At 37.0% G+C, this 24,860-nt stretch overlaps 1 protein-coding gene across 8 annotated transcripts in view; it reads right to left on the reverse strand.

The window, feature by feature from the left end:
• The window catches only part of MARK1 (microtubule affinity regulating kinase 1), a 144,121-nt gene that overhangs the window by 12,749 nt on the left and 106,512 nt on the right, over positions 1 to 24,860 (reverse strand). For 7 of the 8 annotated variants that reach the window (XM_059942206.1, XM_059942214.1, XM_059942189.1 and 4 more), the window contains exons 8-15: positions 22,059 to 22,295; positions 21,852 to 21,971; positions 10,480 to 10,579; positions 9,339 to 9,451; positions 6,588 to 6,741; positions 6,088 to 6,281; positions 2,098 to 2,198; positions 653 to 817 (exon numbers count right to left, since the gene is read on the reverse strand). In XM_059942206.1, coding sequence (XP_059798189.1) covers positions 653 to 817; positions 2,098 to 2,198; positions 6,088 to 6,281; positions 6,588 to 6,741; positions 9,339 to 9,451; positions 10,480 to 10,579; positions 21,852 to 21,971; positions 22,059 to 22,295 — 1,184 coding nt within the window. Of the gene's footprint in view, positions 1 to 652; positions 818 to 2,097; positions 2,199 to 6,087; positions 6,282 to 6,587; positions 6,742 to 9,338; positions 9,452 to 10,479; positions 10,580 to 21,851; positions 21,972 to 22,058; positions 22,296 to 24,860 lie in introns of those variants that run through there. The other variant, XM_059942247.1, reaches the window with a different exon arrangement.

Below are 24,860 nucleotides of genomic sequence, written 5' to 3' on the forward strand. Positions count from 1 at the left end.
ATTCAGCAATGTAGAACACAGATTTTACTGTTTATCAAAAAGCCTTTGAATTGAAGGCTCATTTCCTATTTATAATTTCGGCCTCAGTGATAGCAAATGCTACAGGACACCACCAATGTGATTAACAAATCTAACTATCAAACATTTTCCTGAATTTGAGAAATCTCAACATACAGAAATATCAGAAAAATAGTCATTGAACTTTATAACTGAAAGGGCTCTTCATGATCATCTGTTTCATCACTGACAGGAAAACTAAAAGTTCTCCTTAAGAACAAGTGACTGGCCAGAGCCGAGAAGATTAACCAGGTCTCAACCCCCAGTCTCGTGGGGTTTTGTTTGTTTGTTTTTAAACCGTAAAAACTCAATTTAACTGAATGATAAATTTGGCAACAACCCTCTACTTGATGGAGGGATTTAAAACAAAATCCTTGAAGAAAATTCCTCCAGTAAGTGATTTAAATTGTAAGCAACGTTTCTGACAACTGCTAGGGGATGTAGTAAGTTTATGTTACAGTTCAACTTCACCTCTGCCACAAACACTGAATCTTCAAAAAGCTCATAATGTGATGGCTATCTTGTATTTTTGTATGGTGCGACATTTTTTAAAACTCTTAACGACAAACAAAATGAGATGCAACCAGCATGTTACCCGGGTCTGTAAGCTTCAGAGCTGTCTTTAATGGTCGGCAGTGTAACTTTAATAGGATGACCAGAAGCGGACATGGACTTCTGGTGGCGGGGTCGTGCTGAGGGGACAGCGGAAGCCACGGCAGAGCCTGCAGAAGATATGCTGCTCGCGGACATCTCCGTGAGGCTTTCAACATAAGACAGTTGAGAAGACCGTGGAATGTAAAAAAGAAGAAAAACTGCAGTTTACTAAAATTTAAGAACTAGATTTTTAAAAGTCTAAATTGACTAATATCTTTCATGACTGAAACACTTAGAAATCAACATTAGTGTTATTACTACTGACTAACAACAATATTCTTGTCAAAAGTGTACAGGGTGAATTTACCACCACCTTCCATGGAAAAGAACTCACACACTCTTGTTCTATATATGTGAATCTGAAAAGTATGACATTATTTTTATGGATAAAATGATTATGATTAGAGACAGTTTTCACTTTCCAGCAATCACAGTTGGGTGTGATGTGTTGCTGTGGTCCATTGTCCGCTATTCAATAAGAATTCATAATTGTAGCGAAAATCCTGTCTCTGGAAACATCATCAAAACACTTTTAGTTCATATCTTTAATCAACAGGCTAAACTGTTACAGACTAAAGGAGCTGCAGATTAGGATTTAGTACAGGAAAAAGAGTAAGTTAGAAATCAATTCCCAACAACCTTTCTAGCCTAAAGGATCTTAGGTCCAAGGAAGATTCATTTACCTTTCTATGCCTTATAATAACATGTACTTTACATGCCTATTAACTGAGAGGAAACAAGTGTAAGAATGGTCTGTCAAGTCTGCTGAAATGACGAGGGATGGAGCTAAATGGAATTTTATTAGAATAGACTCCCCCTGTCCTTTTGTAATATACGGATGAGCAGTCCTTAACTCACGATGAAAAGAACTGAGATTTTTTAAATAATAAAATATGATTTATCATTATTTAAAATAAAACACTTTGAGAAGTGTATGGTTCTCAATGATCAGTTGAGATGGCCACATCTCTTTAGAGGAAGGCAAACAAAGCCTTCACTATTTGTATATAATGATGACTTGATGGGGGGTGGGTGGGAAGGAAGAAGGTAAGAAGGAAGCAGCAAGGGTAGAAAAGAGTAAGATTCAAATAATGAAGATCAGATTAGGACGCTATGATAGGTTTTGCTATAGGGAATTATTTACTATCATATTTTATTCAGAAAAATCACAGGTTAAGACATTTATCTCCCGTTTTCCCTAAATATTTTTCCATTGCTCCATTCTGGTACAGATGAAGAGGTGCCTTAGTAAGAATGGTTGGTTGCAATCTAACTAGCTGTTTTGTGTTTCCTTTCCTCTTGACCCATTCAGCTACAGGAGTTTTACCCAGAGCACTAATGCAAAGCAATGACAAAGGTAGCCCTGCCTGTCACTGTGACAGTTACCTGCTGTCTTTTCCATTCTGCAGTGCTGTGTATCGATCTGTGGTTCTTTCACAGACGTATGTATTCCTTCTTGCCATGCTGCCTCCAGGATACACATTGTTCTTTAAGAAGGAAAAAAAACACATTAAAATATTCTAACTGTATTTGTGGAAAATCAGAGAAGTGAATTTAAGCTGCAAATAACTGAAAAAAGTCTGTGGTAGAATTTTAATTTATCAGAATCTTATATTAACAAGTTCTATCTCCCACCCCTCTCCCTTGTAGGAACAAAAGGCAAAGCACAGCAAGCATCACACAGTTTTCTTAGCTTACTGTCCTACAGCAGTGGTGAACAGTTGCTTGGAAAAAGCTGGGTTTTATTCATGCCTTTGTAAGCTGGTGATAGGGAGAAGGCCAGGGGAGTGGCACAGGCAGCTTGAGGGGACTATGCACGAGAGACACCCCACACTACCATCACAAACAGGAAACCTGGGGCCCTGAAGACGGAAGGCCACCTGGAAGCCTGTGGTTGAACCTTCTGCACCTGCTTGGGAAAACCCCACAGCCACTGGTGATGTTAAGAGACCAAAGCTCCAGGGTCACAGGCAGGCCCGGCTGAGGACACCAACACTGTGCAGTGCCACCCTGGGAATACTTCCTCTTTTCAGCTCCACAGATATACAGTGTTTTTTTTAACTAATAAATCCCTAATATTTGAACATTTAATTATTTCCTACTTTGCTCTTATAGACTACTGAGGAGCTTTAACTGGAAATTAAAAATTTAGAGGAAATTATTGATAACTGGAGATTAAAAATTTAGAGGAGAGGACTTCCCTGGTGGTGCACTGGTTAAGAATCCACCTGCCAGTGCAGGGGACACAGGTTCGAGCCCTGGTCTGGGAAGATTCCACATGCCGTGGAGCAACTAAGCCCGTGCGCCACAACTACTGAGCCTGCACTCTAGAGCCCGTGAGCCACAACTACTGAGCCTGTGTGCCACAACTACTGAAGCCCACGCGCCTATAGCCTGTGCTCCACAACTAGAGAAGCCACCGCAATGAGAAGCCCGCACACCACAACGAAGAGTAGCCCTCGCTCGCCACAACTGTAGAAAGCCCACGTGTAGCAACGAAGACCCAACACAGCCAAAAATGAATGAATGAATGAATAAATTTATTAAAAAAAAAATTTAGAGGAAAAATCCTAGAAATAAATAACAGAAAATAGGGAAAAATCCTGGAAAAGTGTAAAACCGCCAAGAGATTACTAGAAGTCTGTAAAATTATCCCATGGGCACCAAATGTAGCAATATAAGAATATTCACTTTTGATAATTTCACTGTTTTGGCTGAACTGTCACATGAGTAACCTAATTTTGAACAAATTCCTTGTCAGATCATGCTACCATACATCCTTTAGAGACCTCTAAAACGTTTCTGGCTGTCTTCAGTAACACTACTTCCCTTCTCAAAGTGTGATGGGTGAACCGTTTCTCCTTCAAAACTGTGCCTTCCAGGTTTGTGATCCTCACATGCTGCCTCCCTGGCCTTGTCCCTTTGATGGCAGTGACACTAATACTAAGTGGCTAAGAGAAGAATTTCTCTACCAGAATCTTTTGGCTTATGTTTTTTAAAAAAGAAAGATAAGTGTGGCATAGTTAGTTTAAATTTAAACCAATGCCTTAGTTTTTATGCCTTTTTAAAATTAATAAATATGCTTTGAATACCCACTCTGTGCGTGATCACTAATGATTCTGAGGAAGCTAGTGTGTCAGTATGTAACAGGAGAACATAAATATGGGGAAACAACAGTGAACAATGCAAGGCAGCACACAGCTACGAGGTAAACAACGTGGTCCAGCAATCGGAAAGGCCAACAAGATCACTTTGGAGTGTTCAGTCCTAGAAGGCTCCATCCAGGAGGCAGGACTTGAAATGATCTATAGAAATGGGATTTTCATAATGTGAAGGGGGAACTTTAAGCAAGAGCACTGCATAAAGACAGGGGTGGAAACAGCTGAGAATATTCATGGGAAAATAAGACCAAGTTGAGTTGAATGACAGGTAATCTAGCAGAGTAGCAGGAAATAGGGGATGGAATTCTTTCTTTCTGTTATATGGGGTGATGACACTCTGGACACTGTCCTCTAGTTGATGTTTAGATAAGAGGAAATGATGACTTGTCTAAAAAACTACTTATAAAAAATGTACTAAATCTATTATAGTTAAATCATTTCCAAACAGACCAGCTGGAATGTAAGTGGCTATATCCATTCATCCTTAAAGTGGTTATATACATCTATTTCATAGACCAGAAGGTGATGATCAAATCACATAATTTTTTAAAAATATGGTTTCCGTTAACTGTGTAAGACAATGTGGGTATTGGGGAGTTTAACCCATTTACAATTAAGGTTATGCTGGGTTTTCTGGTACCTTATTTCATGTTTCTATTTAAAGTGTTTTTATGTTTTCTCTCTCCTTTCCTACTTTCCATAAGCTAATTCAATTCCTTTTCTTCTGTTGGTTTAAAAGTTATACATTTTATTTTTGTCCTTATATTTCTTGCCCTTAAGTTCCTGAATTTATTTTTGCTTATCACTACAGTCGTCCCTCAGTATCCGCTGGGGATTGGCTCCAGGACCCCCTGCGGATTCCAAGATCTATGGAGGCTCAAGTCCCTTATATAAAGTGGCTGAGTATAGTTGGCCCTCTGTATCCACAGGTCCCGTGTCTTCAGGTTCAACCAAACACAGATGGACAGTGAGGGCCAACTGTACTGATTTCTTACACTTACCCCTATCTTTCCTTCCAAGGAATATGCTTTTTCCTTTAATTTCTATCCCTAGCCTCACTTCCTGGATATTATCCAGAATTTTGGTTCTGAATTTTCATTATTTTTTTTCTTTTTTGTGTATGTTACCACATACATACTTTAATAAGTTAGTTGATTGCTTTCAATTCCCATGTATTTTACAGCAAAACTCTAGATACCTTTCTCTTATTATAAGAGTACTTCCTCAAACAGTACAGTGTTTTCAAATGGGTCACTGTATCACAAGAGTTGAGGTACTTTATTCATAAGAATATGCTTATTGTACCTTTATGTTTAAATGACAGTTTGGTTGGGTATAAAATTCTGTGTTCAATGTGCTTTTCTTTTGATATTTTAAAAATATATCTATTTTTTATCCATTTATCTTCCTGCATCCATCTTACTGTTGAGAAATCAGGTGTCAGTCTGCATCTTGTTCCTTTTAAGGTCACCTGCTGTCTCATTCTGGGACCTTTGAAGTTTCTCCTCTTTGCTTTTGGTATCCATATATCCCACTTTAATGAGCCCAGGAGTAGGTTTTCCTCCTTGCTTTTGTTTGCCTTTTTGAGACCTTTTAGTATGAAGTTTTCCATCTTTTTAAATTATTATTTCATCTTCAAATATTTCCTCCCTTTCATTTTGCCCCTTTTCCTTTCTATACTCCTATTTCCTAAATGCCACTAATTCTACTTCTATCCTTTGTATATCTTAGTTTTCTTTTATATTTTCTCTTTATTCTTTGCTGCTGTCTTACAGGGGGACGTCTCAATCTATCTTCCAGCTCCCATTATATAATTTCTATAGTTTGCTGTTTTAAGTGGATAATGGGAGCTAACTCTATAAAGTAATTATTATTGTAGTCTGCCTTCATTGAACAGTTTATTTGTAAACATAAAATTAAATGCACCAATATAATATACTATCAAGTAAATATTACAAACATGAAAACTGAGGCAGGGAAGTTTAATGTACTATTTTGTGGTAAGGTTAAATGTTATTTTAAGAAATCACACTTTTTGTTCTTAAACTGCATTTATTAGAAGCTTGGCCCCCTTTGCACGTTCTTTAAATGTATGATTCACTTCAGTATTTTTAAACTTGAAAAGAAAAGATAAAATTTTAAAAAATCTTTAAACAAAAAAATTCTGACAACAAATAACTACAGCATATTGCAATATGCCAGAATATGTACTCACACTTGGAATAGTTGAAGACTTTTTCCTTTCTGGCCCTACAAGAGGGCTTGTAGTCATCTCACTTTTTGAACCAACTGTTGTGCTGCCAAGTTTACGAGCCACATCTTTGTCCCACTCCTCTTTCTGTTCACTTTCCACGCTGTTAGCCTGAGGCCTTTTGGTATATGATACGGCAGGGGGAATGGACGGACCAGCTGTAATTTTTTAAAAAGCATAATTAGCTGAAAAGCAACTGACATATTTTCTTCTAACGAACAAAAACTCTGTATTAAAAATATCTTTATTTGAATACTTTACACTCTGAACGAAGATTAAACTGTTTGATTACAAAAATTAGGTCAGCCCCTGAAAACAGGATTATATTTATCATTCAGTAATATAAACCTGCGATAACTGGGAATGATACAAGAACATAAACACGTGAACTGTATAATGCTTAACAAAAAATGCAAGTTTGGGCAGACTCAGTCTGTCTTTCCACATATTTGACTTTCCCCCACCATGATCACTAAAGCGTCGCTGCTTCTGATTTGCTGAGATGCTCCGCTGGACCTTCAGGTGAGCAGGGGACTGCAGAGTGCTGTTGTTCAAGTCACTGTTGGGCCGTGACCTCTGACACAAGTTTCCACTGGATAATGATTCACCACCTTCAAACTATAAGAAGAAAGACCACCAGCATTTTAAAATTAAAAAAAGTTCATAGAAACAATATGCACGCTTGATTTTTCTAATTTCTTCCAAGTCGTACAAGGAGTAATCAGAACTCAGAAAATTTAAAAGTTTGGATACAGAACTGCAAGTTGGCAAACAGGAAGGGAGAGAACTGGATAGAACATCGTTCCACAAGTACATGTCATCTTCTGTTATCTTGTACAAATGGCTTTGGGTCCTTCTGGGTCCAAATAATAGCTACCAATTATTGAATGGTTATTATATACTAGCCGCCATGCTGAACTTTTTATATATGTTACTTTGTTTAATCATTACAACAAACCTATGATCTATTAACCTGCACTTTTTAGATGGAAAAACTGAGGTTAAGAGATTCAAGAGACATCTTTGGGATTCGAATTCAGGTATAGCTGAGATTCAAACTTAGGATGAAATCTAAAATTTTAACTTCATACACACACACAAACACACACACATTTTTTGTTTTGTTTTGCTTTCTCCACCACATTTACAGAACAAAATTTGGTTTATTGGCTTCGATCAAGAAATTGCATCTACTTAGAGCTAAGCATGGTGTACTGGGGATTGATACACTTTCCCTCTCTCTGTAATAAAGAAGTATTTTGTTGCCAACAAACTTCTGACTGAATCACTGGCAATTCTAATGGGAAATCTAAATTCATATGTAAAGTTGCTAATGATAAAGAGCAGAGAAATACTGATGATGAAAATTTTAATAGATAACAGCTAACACAGAGCACATAGTAGTGTGCCAGGAGCTGTTCTGAGGACTTGAGAAGTATTAATTCCTTTAAACGCTCTCAGTGACCCTAAGAGATAGGTACTATTGTCATCCTCATTTTATAGATCAGGAAACTGAGGCACAGAGAAATTAAGTAAATTGCCTAAGTCACACAGTTAGTTAGTGGCTGTGCTGGGGTGGGGGAGGGGTGGGAATTCAAACCCAGTGACCCTGGCTCCAAAGTTCAGGCTCTTACTACTTATAGTAGCTTCGTTCGTTTATATTCAATGCAATTCAAACTTCACTTTAATTCATGCACGGGCTGGGTTGTATGCTTATAAAATTCGTGTTTCCTTTATACTTAAATTAATAGGAAAATTAAAGATCTCAGGAGTGAAATCTGAAATCTAGGTAGAAACAGTTCAAAGACTTTAGAGATAATCATTTGTACTATTTGCCACTTCTTAAAATTCTCTTGGCTTGGCTTCTTTGACACCACTTTCCTAGCTATTAGCATCTCTACTGAAGATCCCTCTCCTCCGCTATAGTAGTACCTACCTGGTAGGGTCATTGAGAGGATTAGATGAATTAATACATGTAAAGTCCTTAAAACAGTTCCTGGCACATTACTGTGTGGCCCTCTGATGATGAATCCGAAATTTATTAATGCTATTCAACTCATTCCCTTCAGATCCAGATCTTTATATCCAAATGTCTACTGAACAGCTCCAACCAACAGGAATCTCAAATTCAACCACCCGGAACTGAACAAACCTCCCATCTTCCCCCTAAGGTTCACTCTTTTCCTATCTTGGCAAATACATCTTACAAAACCAGTCACCTATGCTAGAAATCTGAGAGTCTCTTATCCTTCATTTCCAACAGGTTATCAAATACTGTTAATTCAACCTCTTACATGTCTTGGCCTGTTGTGGGTGCCTGTCCCCTTATGTCCCTGAGTATCCTGTACATCCCCCTAATCAGAGCACGTTCCACACTGTACCACACTGTGGACCGATTCTCTCCCCTCTAGACTGAGGGCTCCTTGAGAGCAGAAACCTTCTAATCTTTCTATTCCAGTACTTAGCATAGTTTCTGGTACAGAGTAGGTTCAATAAATGTCAGCTGAATGTACTAATTCACTAATAGTTACTATCCAATTATAAATAATTTCATCCTAGTCTACAAAATGCCTCCCACAGATGTCTAATTTTCAACCAACTGTCAAAGCTCTGGGCTGTTCTTGACTCTCGATTTATACCTTTATATCTGCTGTCCCAAAGGATCATCAAAGGTTCAATCACAATTGGCAGAGAGTGACTTCCTTACTCTCTCTCCATAGCTATTATAGACCTCGACTGGCCTTGAGAATTTCCAATTGAACGTATCAAAACACTTGACACTCTACAAGGCAAAATATATCACCAAACAACCTTTTCCTGGGTTCCCACCTATACATTTTGTTTTCAATGCTGTCACCTCCTTTTGTTTCAGTTGCTGTCTTTTCTGCCCACCCAAAATAACCGTGTTACCTCTGGCAGGGCCGTTGCACTTGGGCTGCCCGAGCCATTCTCAAAGACGTGACTGTGAACAGGGCCTCTCAGAGCTAAGCAAGGCTCTATGCCTGCTCTTTCAAAACAGAATCTCTCAGTATTCGGAAATAAGATTAGTTCACAACTCAGCAACTTGAATTTTGAATTCTGATAAATAAGAATGTTAGGGTCTTTGTATTATTTTTGATACAATCTAAAATATATTTGCTAACATTATATCTATACTTAGCTGTGACTTAGCTCAAGAAATAATTCACATTAATCTGAAAAGGTGATAAACTTACTTCAGGTGGTTTTCTACCTAGAAGAATATAAGTAGCCATGACTTCATCATATTTCTGATTTATTAAGGCATCATTTATCTCATCTCGTGCAAAACCCATGGTGACCATGATGTCTAGAAATAAAAAACAACAAAATGCAAATTTTCTGAAAATGGGTTTATTTTAGTAAAGAAACCAACAAAAATGGGCAAGTTTGCCCACATCAGATATGAAAACTAAATTCTGAAAATTTAAAGTGTAACTTTAATTATAAAACTTCTGGATTACTAATATACAGACACTGTGTAGTTACAGATACTGTACATCCCCAATTCTTCATGCAGAAATTATCTAAATTGTGGGTTAATATATTCACAGGCTACTCCATTTCTCATTGCCCAGCACATCCTTGAGCTGAGTTCCTTTATCCAGCTAGACGTAGTATCTGTCTCTCTGTGACACACACAGAACACCTTCTCTCTCTCTCAACACACCCTCAGCCACTCATGGAGTGGTTTCTCTCATCTCTTAACAATTTCTGCTTTACTCTTTGGAAGGCTTGAGTCCCACAGTTCTTCTGATCAGATTCCTAACACCCTACAATGCTCCTCCTCAGCCATTCTGCCTTCAAGCCAGACAGGAGATGACTCAACTGTGAGTTGTTGATGGCTTTGGGAATGAAGAGAGGGAACCGGTTGGGAGTAGAGCACTGACTGGGTGTGGGAGGATGGGCCCTGCTGAGATGGTGGGAAACAAAGGGGGAGCCAAAGTGTTCCTCCCTCTAACTCAGTGCCTCTACATTTTTGGTTAAAATACATGCTATGTTTTGCTGATATTTATCAGTCTGATCAGTGTTGATTCTTAAATCAGTCATTCCTCCTGTTAGGAATTGCTGAAAGAAAAGAATGAGGCTTATCTACATTATCTTAATTTTTATACCACTGTTGCCAACAACTGGTTTAGATTATAATATATGAGAACAAAATAAGGAACTTGAATTTTGCAATGTTTAGTGTATATCCGGAGAAAGAAAAGATGATAAAGCAAGTATTTTTCAAATAAAAATTGCTTCCCATTTACATTTTAAACACGATTTTGGTAGACTAAAGGACTCTCACTCTTAGCCTAGGGACCACCCCTCTCACAATACTTAAATACTTACCTATTCTTTTTATGTCATTGAAATCTGGTTCAGGCTCAGCATATGGCTTTAGTTCTTCTTCTTCATGACCAACATTCATCCATCGATCTTTCATTATTTGCTAGGAAATAAACTCTACATTATGTTTGGCCAATCAGAACATTCAACCACTTATATTAGCTCTTTTTTAGTAAATGTGAAATTTATTGGTTCAGTCAACAAGAATCGTGATGTTTTCAAACTAAAGTTACTGTTTCTAGCTTGATTAGCAGGTCGACAGGAGGTGTAAGATTTTGGGACATACTCATATATCTTATGACAACTCTAACCATCATCCCACACACTCACCAAATGAACTGATTCAAAATATACTGCTTGCTGTCTATGCTCCTCTAAAAGGAATATTTTCACATTTGAAAATTTTAACATAAAAACCTACTGATTTTAACCTCTGCTTCATTTTTACATTTAAGATTAATGGAGAGATTTTTTTTTTCTTGGTCTTCTACCAAATATATACCTGTAATTTTAAAATCGTCACTTACTAAAACATTAGGAAAGAAGAGATCATGGGAAATGGAAATCAGAGTTAGTAATGACAATATAGCTCAGAGAATATGGGAAGAGAGAACGATCAAGATTTAAGCCTGGAATTAGGAATTAGTAAGAATCAGGGTGAAAACAGACGTTGGTGTGCATTACCAGAGTCCAATTTAAGCTGAGACTGTGAAACAACAGTCAATCCCGGGCTGTTAAAAGGCAACCCAGAGGGGGCAGCCTATGGAATGAGGAAACTATTGGCAAACCATATATCAGATAAGGGGTTAATATCCAGAATATATAAAGAACTCCTACAACTCAGTAACAACAAAAAACTGCCCAATTAAAAAAATGGGCAAAGAACTTGAATAGATATTTCTCCAAAGAATATATACAAATAGCCAACAAGCATATAAGATGCTCAACATCACTAATCATCAGGAAAATCAAAACCACAATGAGATATCACTTCATATCTGTCAGGATGGCCAGTGTCGAAAAAAACGAAAATAACAAGTGCTGGTGAGAATGCGAAGAAACTGGAACCCTCGTGCGCTGTTGATGTGACTGTAAGATGGCATTGCTGCTGTGGTAAACAGTATGGAGGTTCCTCAATAAGCTAAAACTATTATATGATTCAGCAACCCCACTTCTGGGTACCTATCCAGAAGAACGGGAAACAGGATCCTGAAGAGATATTTCATATCCATGTTCACTGCAGTGTTATTCAAAATAGCCAAGATGCAGAAACAATCTAAATGTCTGATGGATGAATGGATGGATAAAGAAAATGTGGTAAATACATACAATGGAACATTACTCAACCTTAGAAAAGAAGGGAGTTCTGTCATATGCTATAACATAGATGAACCTGGAGGACACTGTTAAGGGAAATAAGCCAATCACAAAAAGACAAATACTGCATGACTCTACTTATATAAAGTATCTAAAACAATCAAACTCAGAGCAACAGGAGGTAGAATGGTGCTTGCCAGGGGCTAGGAGGAGGGGGCAAGAGGGAGCTGTTGCTCGATGGTACGGAGTTCCAGTCCTGTGGGATGAGAAAGTTCTGGAGACCTCCTGTGTGATGCTGTGCACATAGTAAACACGACTGTGTGTAATGTACACTTCAAACTGGAAGGAGGATACATTTACATGTGTTTTTTATCACCCACAAACAAAGGCAAACTAATGGGGATTAATTCTGTATTAATTTAGAAAATTTTTCAACTTTTTATTACTATAGGATTCTAGGTTTTCATTCAAGAACATTCTAGGTGCTGATACATTAATATTCTTTTTCTAGATCCTGCAAAGTATATTCTCTATCTCTAAACTTTATTTTCCAATATTCAACTAATTAGAAAAAATAATTTTCCATACACAGATTTTTGAGGCTAACCTTGACTCCTCAGGTACCTTCCCTTCAACTAATAATATTTACACAAAGTCACTAAGCAAAAGACAGGTGCTCCAGACCAGATCTCTGATAACTGGGGTCTATAAGAATACTGCTGTGCCAGATGGGAAGACTTTCCTAAGGGTCTTGGTCACATGATACTGATATATTTTCATTAAACTTTGTAGATAGTTCATATATGCTTAAAGTATGATATGTAGACATATAACACTTAAAAGATTACCACTTTCTTTTTTCGTAGTTGTTATACTGAGATATACTTGACAGGTTAATTATATTGAGATATAACTGACATATAACTTGTCTTAGTTTAAGGTGCACAACGTGATTTGATATATGTATATATCACAAAATGACCACCACAGTATAAAATCCATCACCTCACACAGTTATAATGATTTTTCTAGTGATTAGAAGTTAAAATGTACTCTCTTAACAATTTTCAAATATATAAGATACAGTATTGTTAACTAGTCATCATGCTGTACATTACATCCCCAGAACTTATTTATCTTATAACTGGAAGTTTGCATTTTTTGGCCATCTTCCTTCATTTCTTCCATCCCTTGCCTCTGGCAATCACCAATTTGTTCTGTTTCCGTAAGTTAGTCTTTTTTTTTTTTTTTAGATTCCACATATAAGTGAGATCATATAGTATTTGTCTTTGTATGACTTATTTCACTTAGCATAATGCCCTTAAGGTCCATCCATGTTGTAGCAAATGGCAGTATTTCCTTCTTGTTTCCACTTCTGGGTATTTAGCCGAAGGAAATGAAATCACTATCTTGAAGAGATAACCTGTACCTCCATGCTCACTGCAGCATTATTTACAATAGCCAAAACATGGAAGCAAGCTAAGTGTCCATTGGCAGATGAATGGATAAAGAAAATGTGGTACACACACACACATACACAACGGAATATGATGCAAGACATACTTACTTCTTATAACCACTCTGAGCAATGGTAATTTAGGTACATTATCCAACTAATTTAAATAAAAGTAGACTCACTACAAATTAAAAAAATAACATTGCTGTCACCCAGTCTTTAGTGATCATTCATCAATAAAGTAAAAGTGTCAGGGAGGGTGCACATCAGGATAAAAAAAAGATTTACAAAGCAGAGCTGTAAATTCCTGCCACATGATTTTCCAAAATATCAAAGTCCTTCCTGTCCCTCCTCCCAAATAGTATGTCTGGCAGAAGCCTAGACAATAATCAGGCAGCAGCATCTGCAGAAGGAAAATTTTGTTGTTGGCAGAATTTCCTAGGTTGCATGGTGAATACATAAAAATCCTCAAAGAATATGATGAACCACTTAGGACAGCTACACAGTACAGTCAGCCCTCAGTATCTGCGGGTTTAGCATCCTCAGATTCAACCAACGATAGATAGAAACTATTCAGAAAAAAAAAATTCCAGAAAGTCCCAAAAAGCAAAACTTGAATTTGTGACATACCAGCAACAATTTACATAGCACTTACACTGTACTAGGTGTTATAATAATCTAGAGATGCTTTAAAGTATATGGGAGAATGTGCACAGGTTATATGCAAATACTACACACCATTTTACATACGGGACTTGAGCATCCACGGAGGTTCCTGGAACCAATCCCTGTAATCAAGCCCGTCTAGTCCTTGACAACTTTACTCACTTCTGCAGCTGGACTGCACAAATATATGGAGGTGGCAGCTCAGACAGTGCTTAAAAATGGAAGTCTTGAAAAATGTTTAAAACAAATCTATAACATAACACAACATTATAAATTAACTATACTTCAATAAAATAAATTTAAAAAACCAAAAAACCAAATCTATAACAAACCCCACCTCTCCACACACACACATCAGTACAAACAAAGGGATCTAACTGTCCTTTTATCAACACATTACATTTTCGTGGCAGCTCTCTGAATGTTTGTTATTATTACGATGAATGAGAATGGGCAAACAAGAAAACTAATAAACATAAGCTAGACATAAATACTTCTGGTTTTTCAAATGAGCTGAAGTTAAGTCCTTAGTGATGTTCTCAAATTTAAGAGCACAATATATATTTTTTATCATCTTCATTGGAGTATAATTGCTTTACAATGTTGTGTTAGTTTCTGCTGTATAACAAAGTGAATCAGCTATACATAGTACACAAATATCCCCATATCCCCTCCCTCCTGCATCTCCATCCCACCCTCCCTATCCCACCCCTCTAGGTGGTCACAAAGCACTCAACTGATCTCCCTGTAAGAGCACAATATTAAGAGTCTGAAAATAATAACCAATGGAATGAGATTTATAAATAGTAGAATCCCAAGTAAGTGGAGGTTAGATGCTGGAAGAATAGGTAGGAGGTTATCCTGCAAGGAGGAATTGGAAGAGAGGCAAAAGCCTGCGAGCGATCCAGGCAAACAAGAGCAGGGCACGTGGGGGACGGCACGTCAGTATGACTACACGAGGCGGGTGCTGGAGCGAGACCAGGGTGGAAAATTAATAGGGACCAAATCATGAAGGTTCCTTTCAATTGGGTAAAGGATATCTCTGAAGAGTGTGATTTTGCAAAGTCTCTCCGGCCAGTGTGTGGAGAGTCATTCAACACTGGAGACTCAGAAATCCACTAAGAGGCTTTAGCTGGAATCTAGGAGGGAAAAGATACCAGCCCGCTCTAAGGGCAGGCAGTGGCAATGGGAAAAAAGACATTTTCAGTATTTGGCTGGTAAAAATCAACAAAACTCTGTGATTGGAAGTGAGGGGAGAGATGAAAGAGCTCAGGGAAAATGAAGGCGATGATGAGGCTTCTGGTTTAGACAACTTGAGTAGAGGCTGATACCATTTACTGAGACACCAAACTCGGGAAGAGAGGTCGAATGGACTGGGAAAGATGGAGCTCAGGTTTAGACAAACTGAGTGTGAGGTGCTTCGGCATATCCAAACAGACATGTCCTGTCAACACTTAGATACTTTATTCTGAAGCCCAGGAGAAATCTGGGCTAGGGATGGAGATTTACAAAGCAGCCAACAGATGATGACAGAGTGGTGGGATTCTCCGGAAGAGCGAATCGAGTGAGAATGAATACTAGAGCCTTAAAGAACGCCAGCATTACCAGCATGTAAGGGCTGGAAAGAAAAGTAATCCCACAAGTAAATGGGGGGAGGAAAAATCTGCAGAGTGACATGCAAGGCAAGGCGAGAGTTTTTCAAAGAGGAGGCAGTTGTGTCCTTTCAAATAAGGTGATAACTAAAAACGTAATCTGTTGTGTTTACGACAAAGACAGGTGAGTTTTTACTGAGAGTGGCTTCACCGAGTGGTGGAGATGGGAATCAGAAGGCAACGCACAGAGGCAAATGGACAGATGAGAAATTGGTGACTGCCGGTGGAGATACTTTTTAAAAAGTCTGGCCAGAAAGGGGGGAGCAAGAAAGAATACTGGATGGGGACTGTGAGGTTGAAGGATGCCTTTTTAAAAAAACTAGAAGTTCTTTAGGTATGGATAAAGGTTGAGGGAAAGGAGTTAGCAGAGGAGGTTAGGATGGGACAGAAGAGAAAGCTTTACTGAAGGAGCAAGGTACTGAGACGGCACATCACATGTGCTAAATCCAGCACAGGAACGAATGGGTAAGTCTTGGACAAGAGAAGACACCTCTCCACTGCAACAGGGAACTAAGGAGGTGGGTGGGGTTCAGACAGTACCGTTAAGAGTATGGTGGCAGGAAATGAAGAGTTCATGACTACTGGTTTCCATTTTCTCAGTGGAGTAGAAGATAAGGATCTTTGCGTGGAATGTTTCCCCCTACTTTTTCCACCTAAGTTCCTTTTTATCTGTCTTACAATGTCCACACAAAATCTGGGCTCCTTCTATCACTGTCTTTCATGGTACTCTGATCTTTGTGTACAATTATGCAACCTGTCATTATGTAAATATTTTGTGTTTACCTGTTAATTATCTCCGCTATTAGACCATAAACCCAAACAAAGAATGACCTGCATCTGATCTGCTCAGTATTGCATATCAAGCACCAAAACATACCCAGCACTTAAATGCTCAATGCATATTTGTAGACTGAAGGAATAAAACCTCGTCTGTGTTACTCATCTGTCCTTCCTCTGCGTTCCCATGGAACTCTGTATATTTCCTATTGTGACTGTTATCATATTCTACCTTTTATCACAACTCCTTCACTATATTTAAAGTCCTTGAGGATAAAGACTGTGCCTTGTACTATCTTTCTCAGCACAAATGCTTGTTTGTTGCTTTTGAACAGGGCAGTGTTTTAAAATAAGCCTGAACAGAAGCCTTGAGTAAAATTAAATGTAGAGAAGAGATTAACAACAAGAAGACAGCTTAGGAAGTCACTAAAATGCCCAGGAGATAGAGAACAGAGAACTGAACTGGACAGGATCAAACAGAAGAGAGAAAACCTGTAGAGGCACAATCTTATAGCACCTGATGACAAAATTCATTTTGAGAATGAGGGAAAGGATGAAACCCAAGAGGGGTCTGAGGATTTTAACTCAGGTGCCGGGAGGAATAGAGTATCCCTAAGTAAAAAATACAAGAGCGATAACAGATTTTATAGTGGAAGACAAAATATTAAAAGCAAAATTAAGATAATCCAAATTTTCAATTAATCCAATGTTTTTCAATTAAATGGTGTGTATTTGGTGCTCATTTCACAACCATTATTATCTGTCCACATCAAGGAAAAATATCTATGTGGACTAAACCCTGAGGTAATTTGTCTTTTATCTGGGGAAATAAGATTTACTCATAAAACCTGAAAATATTTGAATACACAATAGAATTAACTGTTCAGGACTGTGCTATTAGCAGTGAGTATTAATAAAGACGAAAAAGAGTAACTTGCAGTGTGGGCTGGAGTTTTCAGGGAAGGAATCCCAAGAAGTTAGGAGGTGAACTCACTCTCCAGATATAGGTAATATCTGGACTGGTGAACAAGTGAAGGCAGACGTGAGGGGGGAACAGTGAGGCATTCTCTCCTTTGACTTGGAACAGAGGTAACACGCAACGAAAGAACAGGAGATCAAGTGAGTATCCTCAGATGATGAATTTAAACTTGATCTGACAGGCAATGGAGAAATGCTACATTTTATTAATGAGGAAGATAAGCAACATTTTAGAAACAGCACTGGGGAAGGAACAATCTGAGGAACACAGAAGGAGCACTGACTCTGCTAGTCTTCACACAAAATCAGATTTGAGGCCGGGCTGATCCAGGGAAGGTGGAAAATCACAGTGAAAAGAAAAGGCCGCTGGGCAGTGATGAGACAGAGAACACAGTTTCGCTTTCCTGTCTTAACTGTTCTGATCTCTGGGGGTCGCCGAGTCCACTTAGCAAAGTTTGTCTCCTTAAAAACAGTTGTGTTTCAAAGCAAAATAAAAATAATCCGAGGAAAAATTTCCTTCAGTAAAAGGAATGGGAGGTAACAGTAGGAAGAAAGAAGATCTGCTTAAGCGAACAAGTAGTAGAATTAACTCCACTAGTTCTAAATCTGAAGGTCTTTTAGAGGAGTAAGGCACAGAGAGCAACAAAATAGGGATAGAGGAAAGAGAAGAGCATGTGGAAATACCTGTCTTCAGTGTGTGAACCTCACGCCCACACAAAATTCCTCCATGGGAATCGCAGAGTTAACACTCAAAGCCAAGGGAGAAGTAAGTGTCCCCAGGATATGGTGGTGCTGGTGACCGCGGAGTTCATGCAACCCTATTCCCGGTGGTTTCAGGCACAGTGTAAACCACTGGCCAACACACAGCACTAGACCAGTTGAACAAACTAGTCCACTTCAGATTTCATTTGAGATATCTCAACATGAGAAACAAGAGGTCCAACAAGATTCCAAACTTGAAGAAAGTTTACCCTAGCCATCACTGTCACTGAACAGAAATGACTACTTGCTGAGAAGTTCTAACAAAATAATTGATTCAGATGAATTATAAAGAGTTAAACAAATTACCAATGGAAACATACACCCTACACATAGGTCCACACTAAAAAATTATGGACTTTAGGCTGGCCAGATGAAAATAATTTTTCTTAAATGGTTTCAACCTCTGTAAAGTATACCATATGCTTCTGAATTTGTACTTAGAAATTTTCATTAGAAAAACGGTTATTATTATTACTAATTGTTTTTTGCTTTACTGTCACTTGAACTGGGCAGACACGAGCAAGATTTTAAAGATTATCTTAGCAGCAGCTGAAAAAGGTGTTAAAAGTAAAAATAAATACTTTTTGAGGAGGACCAAAGATGAGGGAGAACGGGTAATAATGAGGAACTTTGCTTTAGGCTCAAATTTTGTTATTATTTTTTAAGGTAACACAGTCCATCTTACTTAAGGACTGGAAAAATGAAAGAATATACAAAGAGGGGATAGCAGGAAAAAATTTCAGTATCTTTCTAAAAAAAATCCAGACACACCAATATTCAAATAAATAGGAAAAAACCCAGCATACAACATAAAACACAAATCCTTTGAAAATCATGTGTGATACTGTCCCCCCCATTATGAGTACAATCAGGAAGAGGTGACAGCACTCATATATACAACCTGAAAAAATTATATTAACTGTTTAGATCTAGAAGCAACTATGGGTCAAGCAAGTAGAATGTGAAATTATTTAAAATAAAGATTCTTTAAATCAAACTTCAATATTAGCAAATTACATAGTGAAGACTAGAGCTTCATCAATAACTCATGATACTCAACTAACACCGAAAAAATACATCAAGTTCCATTTCTTAAAATATGAGAATTAACAGGGAAATAGTTCATATCAAAATGTACAAAGCTGATACAAGTCTATAAAGCTGATTAACCAGACTCCTTTAGACAAACAGTTTAGGGACACAGAGAGCTTACATATGAAGGACACTTAACCTATTCATTAAAAATATTGAGCATTATCTCTAATGAAAGAAATACAAATTAAAGCAATTATGACAAACTGTATTACTATCATAAAGGCATCAAATACTAGAAATTATTTTTATCCAATACTGAAACAAGCTGTGCAGAATATGTACCTTCAAATGCCTTAGGTCACAAACAATCTTTTGGCAATGATACACAGGACCTAGCAGACTGTTTATACCCTTTGACCGAGTAATTACTGTCTGGAGAATTTATCTAAGCATACGTCCCAAAGGGAAAAAGTACATCACATTATTTTTAGCAAAAACAATGAGAACAACTCACATGTGGAACAAGCAGAGAATAGTTAAATAAACTCTGATACATAATCCAAGGAGAACAACATAGCTATTGACAGGGAAGGTGGTCACTCTCATGATAAAGCAAAGAGTACATACTAAAAACGTTTAAGTTAAAAAAAAAGAATGCAACATGACATGAAAACATTATTACTGAATAAAAATTTATGTTTACACACTGAAGACTGGTGTTTTGAAAATAGCTGCTTTTTATACTTTATGGATTTTTTGGTTGTAAAGTTGATAATAAAGTAGGTATGAAAATAAAAGTGAAGACTAATATAATTTTCGACATCATTGTTATTTCAAGGGGAGTTTCTTAAGATTTGGTATAAAGAAATCTTTTTTTTTTTTTTTTTTCCGATGGTGTCAGGTTTCTCTGGAAAATCACTTCTGGGAATTGTGAAGCAGACCAGCCTTTGTATGGTGATATCTGCAATATTATGATAATATTTCCAATGTAGACTCATGGTTCCGTGGCTGGAAAACTTAATTTTGACAAGGTGGAACAGGAAGTTCCAGACTATATGCAAATACATGAAGTTGAGCTTCTGATGAGCAAATGTTTTCATAATAATAACTTGCTTTTACATTCAAGTCAGAGAATTCTAATACTTTAATCCTTCATATTTTAATGCTAAGGATGAAAGACTTAAATATTTGGCCACTGTAAATTAATCATAGTTAAGACACGAAGTATATCTTATCAATCGTCCATAGAGATTTGTAAAATCTACTCCCCCCAAATAATTTTTGTTCTTTATGGTCTTTTTGTTCCTCTCATTAGCTGAGCTGATGCCTCAACTCTGGACATTTTGTTAAGTGACATTCAAGTAAACTTGGCTCCAATGATAAAAATGGGTCATAAAGCAGGATCAAGAGAGGCTTATGTTCCTATAAAATTTTAGAACTTGTATGAGTGTCAACAATTTTAACTATTTCACACAATTTTCCATTATAATGGTTGAAAGTAAGTTTAGAAGAGCGGTAATATGAAAGTGGGCTTTTTTACTGCACAGATGTCTCTTTTAAAATATTATAACATATCCTTTGACCCCCCTCAAAGGAAAAAAACCCACAAAAATCATACGAAGTAACTAATCACATTTAAACAAACAATTCAGTAAAAAATATCTGATAATTGATTTACTGATATAAAACATTTAAAATAATTTCCCAATGGAAGTCACCATCCCTTAACTTCCATCGAAACATCATATTGTATCTTTTAGTGAAAAGTACTGTGGTAATACAATTACAAAGCCCAAACTAACCTGAGAGCTCTGTACACAGGGATGGCTCACTATAAGGCGGCCTCCTAACCAGCATGGAGTCCGTGCCAGAAGGCCCCCATTGCTACACTAAAAAAGTACAGTTTAAATGAGGTTAATTCTCTGAATTTTCTACCCTATCTATTAAGGCAAATAAATGAAGACAAAAAAGTACTAGTGAACAATACATGCTGAATCTCTGAAATTATCTTAGTACAGGCTAAAATATTCTTAAAAACAGATGGGCAAAATGCTTAATAAGTTGTTCTGACTGCAGTGTCACAAGGAAAAAAGATTAGACATTTTGGTTATATGAACCTCTGATGTTACTGGCTGTAACATACTTAGTACTTTTTTAACAGCGTCTGTTATTATAAATAAACTCACATATGCGGAATGTATGTAGGCAACACAACAGTGTGGTAAGAAATGAAATACCTGTTTCCAGTAATGTTCTACTTAAATATTTGCAAATTTTCTGTACTGATGTTGACAGGGTTCTATTAAATTTTTTACTATCAGATACAGCCATGAAGTATTCACTGGATTCAAATTTCACTATCTTCTTTTATCCTTGAAATATCTGTACTTACTAAATACAAGGTTTCTATATTGGACCAAGCAATTTCTGACAGAGACTAGGTTTTCCTTCTTCTTCAACGAAGTCAATTTTATCCCTATTTTGATGTTGTTTTAATTTAAGACTTCACTGCAGGACAAAGAAGAAATAAGAGTCTTTAGCCAAACCTACTGCACAATCTTTGAGTAGTGAAAGCATCATGTGACTTTCTCTAGCTCTAAATAAAAGGCAAATGAGATGATTTGGCAATTTTCCTAAAAATATGTGGGGAAAAATTATTGAAATAATGCTCTGTAGTTCCTTGAATATTTTAATTGTTAGACTTTAAATATGGAGTGGAAAAAATTACTTACTTCCAAGCTGCCTCTCTTGATTGGATTCAGCACTAATAATTTCTTCAGGAGGTTTTCACAGTCGGTGGACATATAGAAGGGAATACGGTACTTCCCTCGTAAGACTCGCTCCCGCAGTTCCTTACAAAGCAAAAGAAAGCACGTATCACTGGCTTATGAAATCACTGTGCTTGGGGATAGAACATTAATATCAAATTTAGCTGATACCTTTAAATTCTGGCCGTCAAAAGGCAAGGAGCCACTGACTAACGTGTAGAGAATGACGCCGAGACTCCACACGTCCACTTCGGGCCCGTCGTACTTCTTCCCTTGGAAAAGCTCAGGAGCAGCGTAAGGCGGGCTTCCACAAAATGTGTCCAACTTGCTCCCGACTGTAAATTCATTACTAAAACCAAAGTCAGCAATTTTAATATTCATATCAGCATCAAGGAGAAGGTTTTCAGCCTAAGAGGAAAATAATAAAAAGGACAATGTAAAGAGCCTACATAAAATAAAACGTTCATTATAATTGTTTCAGATCTCAAACATCTATTTCTTGTCTCTCATTTTTAAGTGTAACATCAAATTGAGAAGCCCAGTAGAGTACTTCAATGTATAACTTCTCAGAATTACATTTATATAAGACTGAATTTTAACACTATATAGGAAGGCTCCACTTATATGCATATATGTAACTGTTTAAGAAAGGTTATTTAAAAACCATTTTCTTCCATAGGTCATTTTAAACCTAATTTTTTTCCTCATGGTAAGAAACATCCTGGAATTGCACCTTAACATGACCTATTCTAAAGAATGTAAGTCAACATAACACTAATCCATCTTGGGCTTAAACCAACAAATTTACCCAAATATGCTGTTTTAATAGAGTATCACTGGTTAATGCAAGCCTCAAGCATATATTCAAACTAACTGCCAGTCAGGGGTTCTATGACTACTGAATTCATTCCTTGTCCTTTCTTGCAAAACACATCCTCAACGAAGTTCTTTTCTCAGTAAAAGAAAACAACACAACACAGCCTCCATTAGATCTTATCTGTTTTAAGCCTCCTTTTGCTTTTCTAAAACTAGATTCTCTTCTAGGGGTTTATTATGGTAGAAAGAAGTGATTTCTCCCATGTTTTAAAATGCCGGTTTTCTAAAATCTTCCTAAATCAGAATCATTCAATGAAAAAATTTAAATGTACCTTTTATAAATGCAAGCAATTCAATAAAGGATTTGCTTTTGCACATGTTTTGTTTCAAACTCTGTTACAACTGACAGACTAATGAAGTTATAGCTTAGTTTGTACATGTGTTTTATCAGGTTACAAAAAGGAGTAAAATTTGACTAAAATGAAAATCAGAGCTCTCTATAGTTTATACCACTGGAGGGTCCAACACTCAGCAGACCCAGGCACTTTGCCCATCATATAGCTCTTCCCTCGCCTACTTTCCTTCTTTTCCTTTTTTTAAGGAATATTACCTTGGGATATTTGTTTTCATCTTGTTTCAGAAAATAACACATCTAACACCCAAAACTATGCAAAAAATGTGGTGTCACTTATTACATAAATATTATAACAGCACACAGATTTGGGAGATTTATATTAGATCTTAACATTATGGACTGTGCGACAAAACCAGGTTACTTTGATGTTCTGATGTAAGGGCCTGGTCACTGTAAATTTCTGAGGCTGTCTTGGAGCAAGCTAGACTTCTCCCAGTCTCTCTAAAGATGTCTGGGTGGATAGCAAAGTACCCAAGGCTGCCTCAGAAGAGGAGAGCTGGAGAGGGTTTTGAGGTTTCCTCCCAAGAGCATACAGGAAACTCCTGGGTAATGAACATGATTTTTTGCAGATATTTTCCATATAAGAAATGAGATGACAAACTAGGAGTCAAACACACAGGCAGGGAAATAAATAGCCCTCTTCTTTCTCTTTCTTTGAAGCAGTGATTTCCCTTAAAATAGCTGAAGGAGGAAACAGAAATAGAAATATTTGGAGCAGGAGAAAATCTGTAAGCTCAGAACAATGGAGCCAAATTACAGGATGAGACTTTCAACAATTGTTTAGGACAATGTATTCTAATATAACACAAACTAGTGCTAGTAACTGACAGAGGCAATGGGAAAAGAAGTTGGGAAAAAAAAAAACAAACAAACTCCTAGGTATGGAATATGCAAGTTAACTTTGGAAAAATAGAGAAAAAGGAAAAAAAAAAACTTTCTTAGACAAGGAATTTTCTACCTTCATTCAAAAAAAAAAAAAAATCCATTTGGCCCCAACCATTTCTTTCTTTTTTTAAATTATTTTATTTTTTAAAATAAAAATTATGTATATTTAAGGTATAATACATGATAATTTGATATACATACAGACAGTGAAATGATTACTTAAGTCAAGCTACATACTTCCTCAGAGTTACCTTTTTTTTTGATAAGTGTGATGGGAACACCTGAAATCCCTCTTAGCAAACTTCCAGTATTCAATACAGTATTATTAACTTTTTGGATTAGGCATCAAAAGCTCAGGCAACCAAAGCAAAATTAAACAAGTAAGACTACATCAAACTAAAAAGCTTCTGTACAGCAAAGGAAACCATCAACAAAATGAAAAGACAACCTATAGAATGGGAGAAAATATTTGCAAACCACATATCTGATAAGGGGTTAATATTCAAAATATGTAAGGAACTCATGAAACTCAATAACAACAACAACAAAAAACAGATTAAAAAATAGGCAAAACACCTAAATAGACATCTGATTTCATTTCCCCATGAAATGAAACATGGCTCCCATGTTCACTGCCACAAACAGTTCCTGACTATCACACATTTCTTATTGCAAAGTATGCTAGTTTATACTAATCATATGCATTCAATATTCATAAAAACATTTAAAACTTTCTTTATTTCTTTGAACTTTAATGTGAGGATGAGCACTGGCTCTTACATCAGACAAATCTGGATTTGTGCCTTGACCCTGGTTCTGATGGAATGGGGCCTCAGGCATTCTTAATTAGGGACAAA

The sequence above is a fragment of the Balaenoptera ricei genome, chromosome 1 (assembly GCF_028023285.1).
Source record: "Balaenoptera ricei isolate mBalRic1 chromosome 1, mBalRic1.hap2, whole genome shotgun sequence".
NCBI lineage: Eukaryota > Metazoa > Chordata > Mammalia > Artiodactyla > Balaenopteridae > Balaenoptera > Balaenoptera ricei.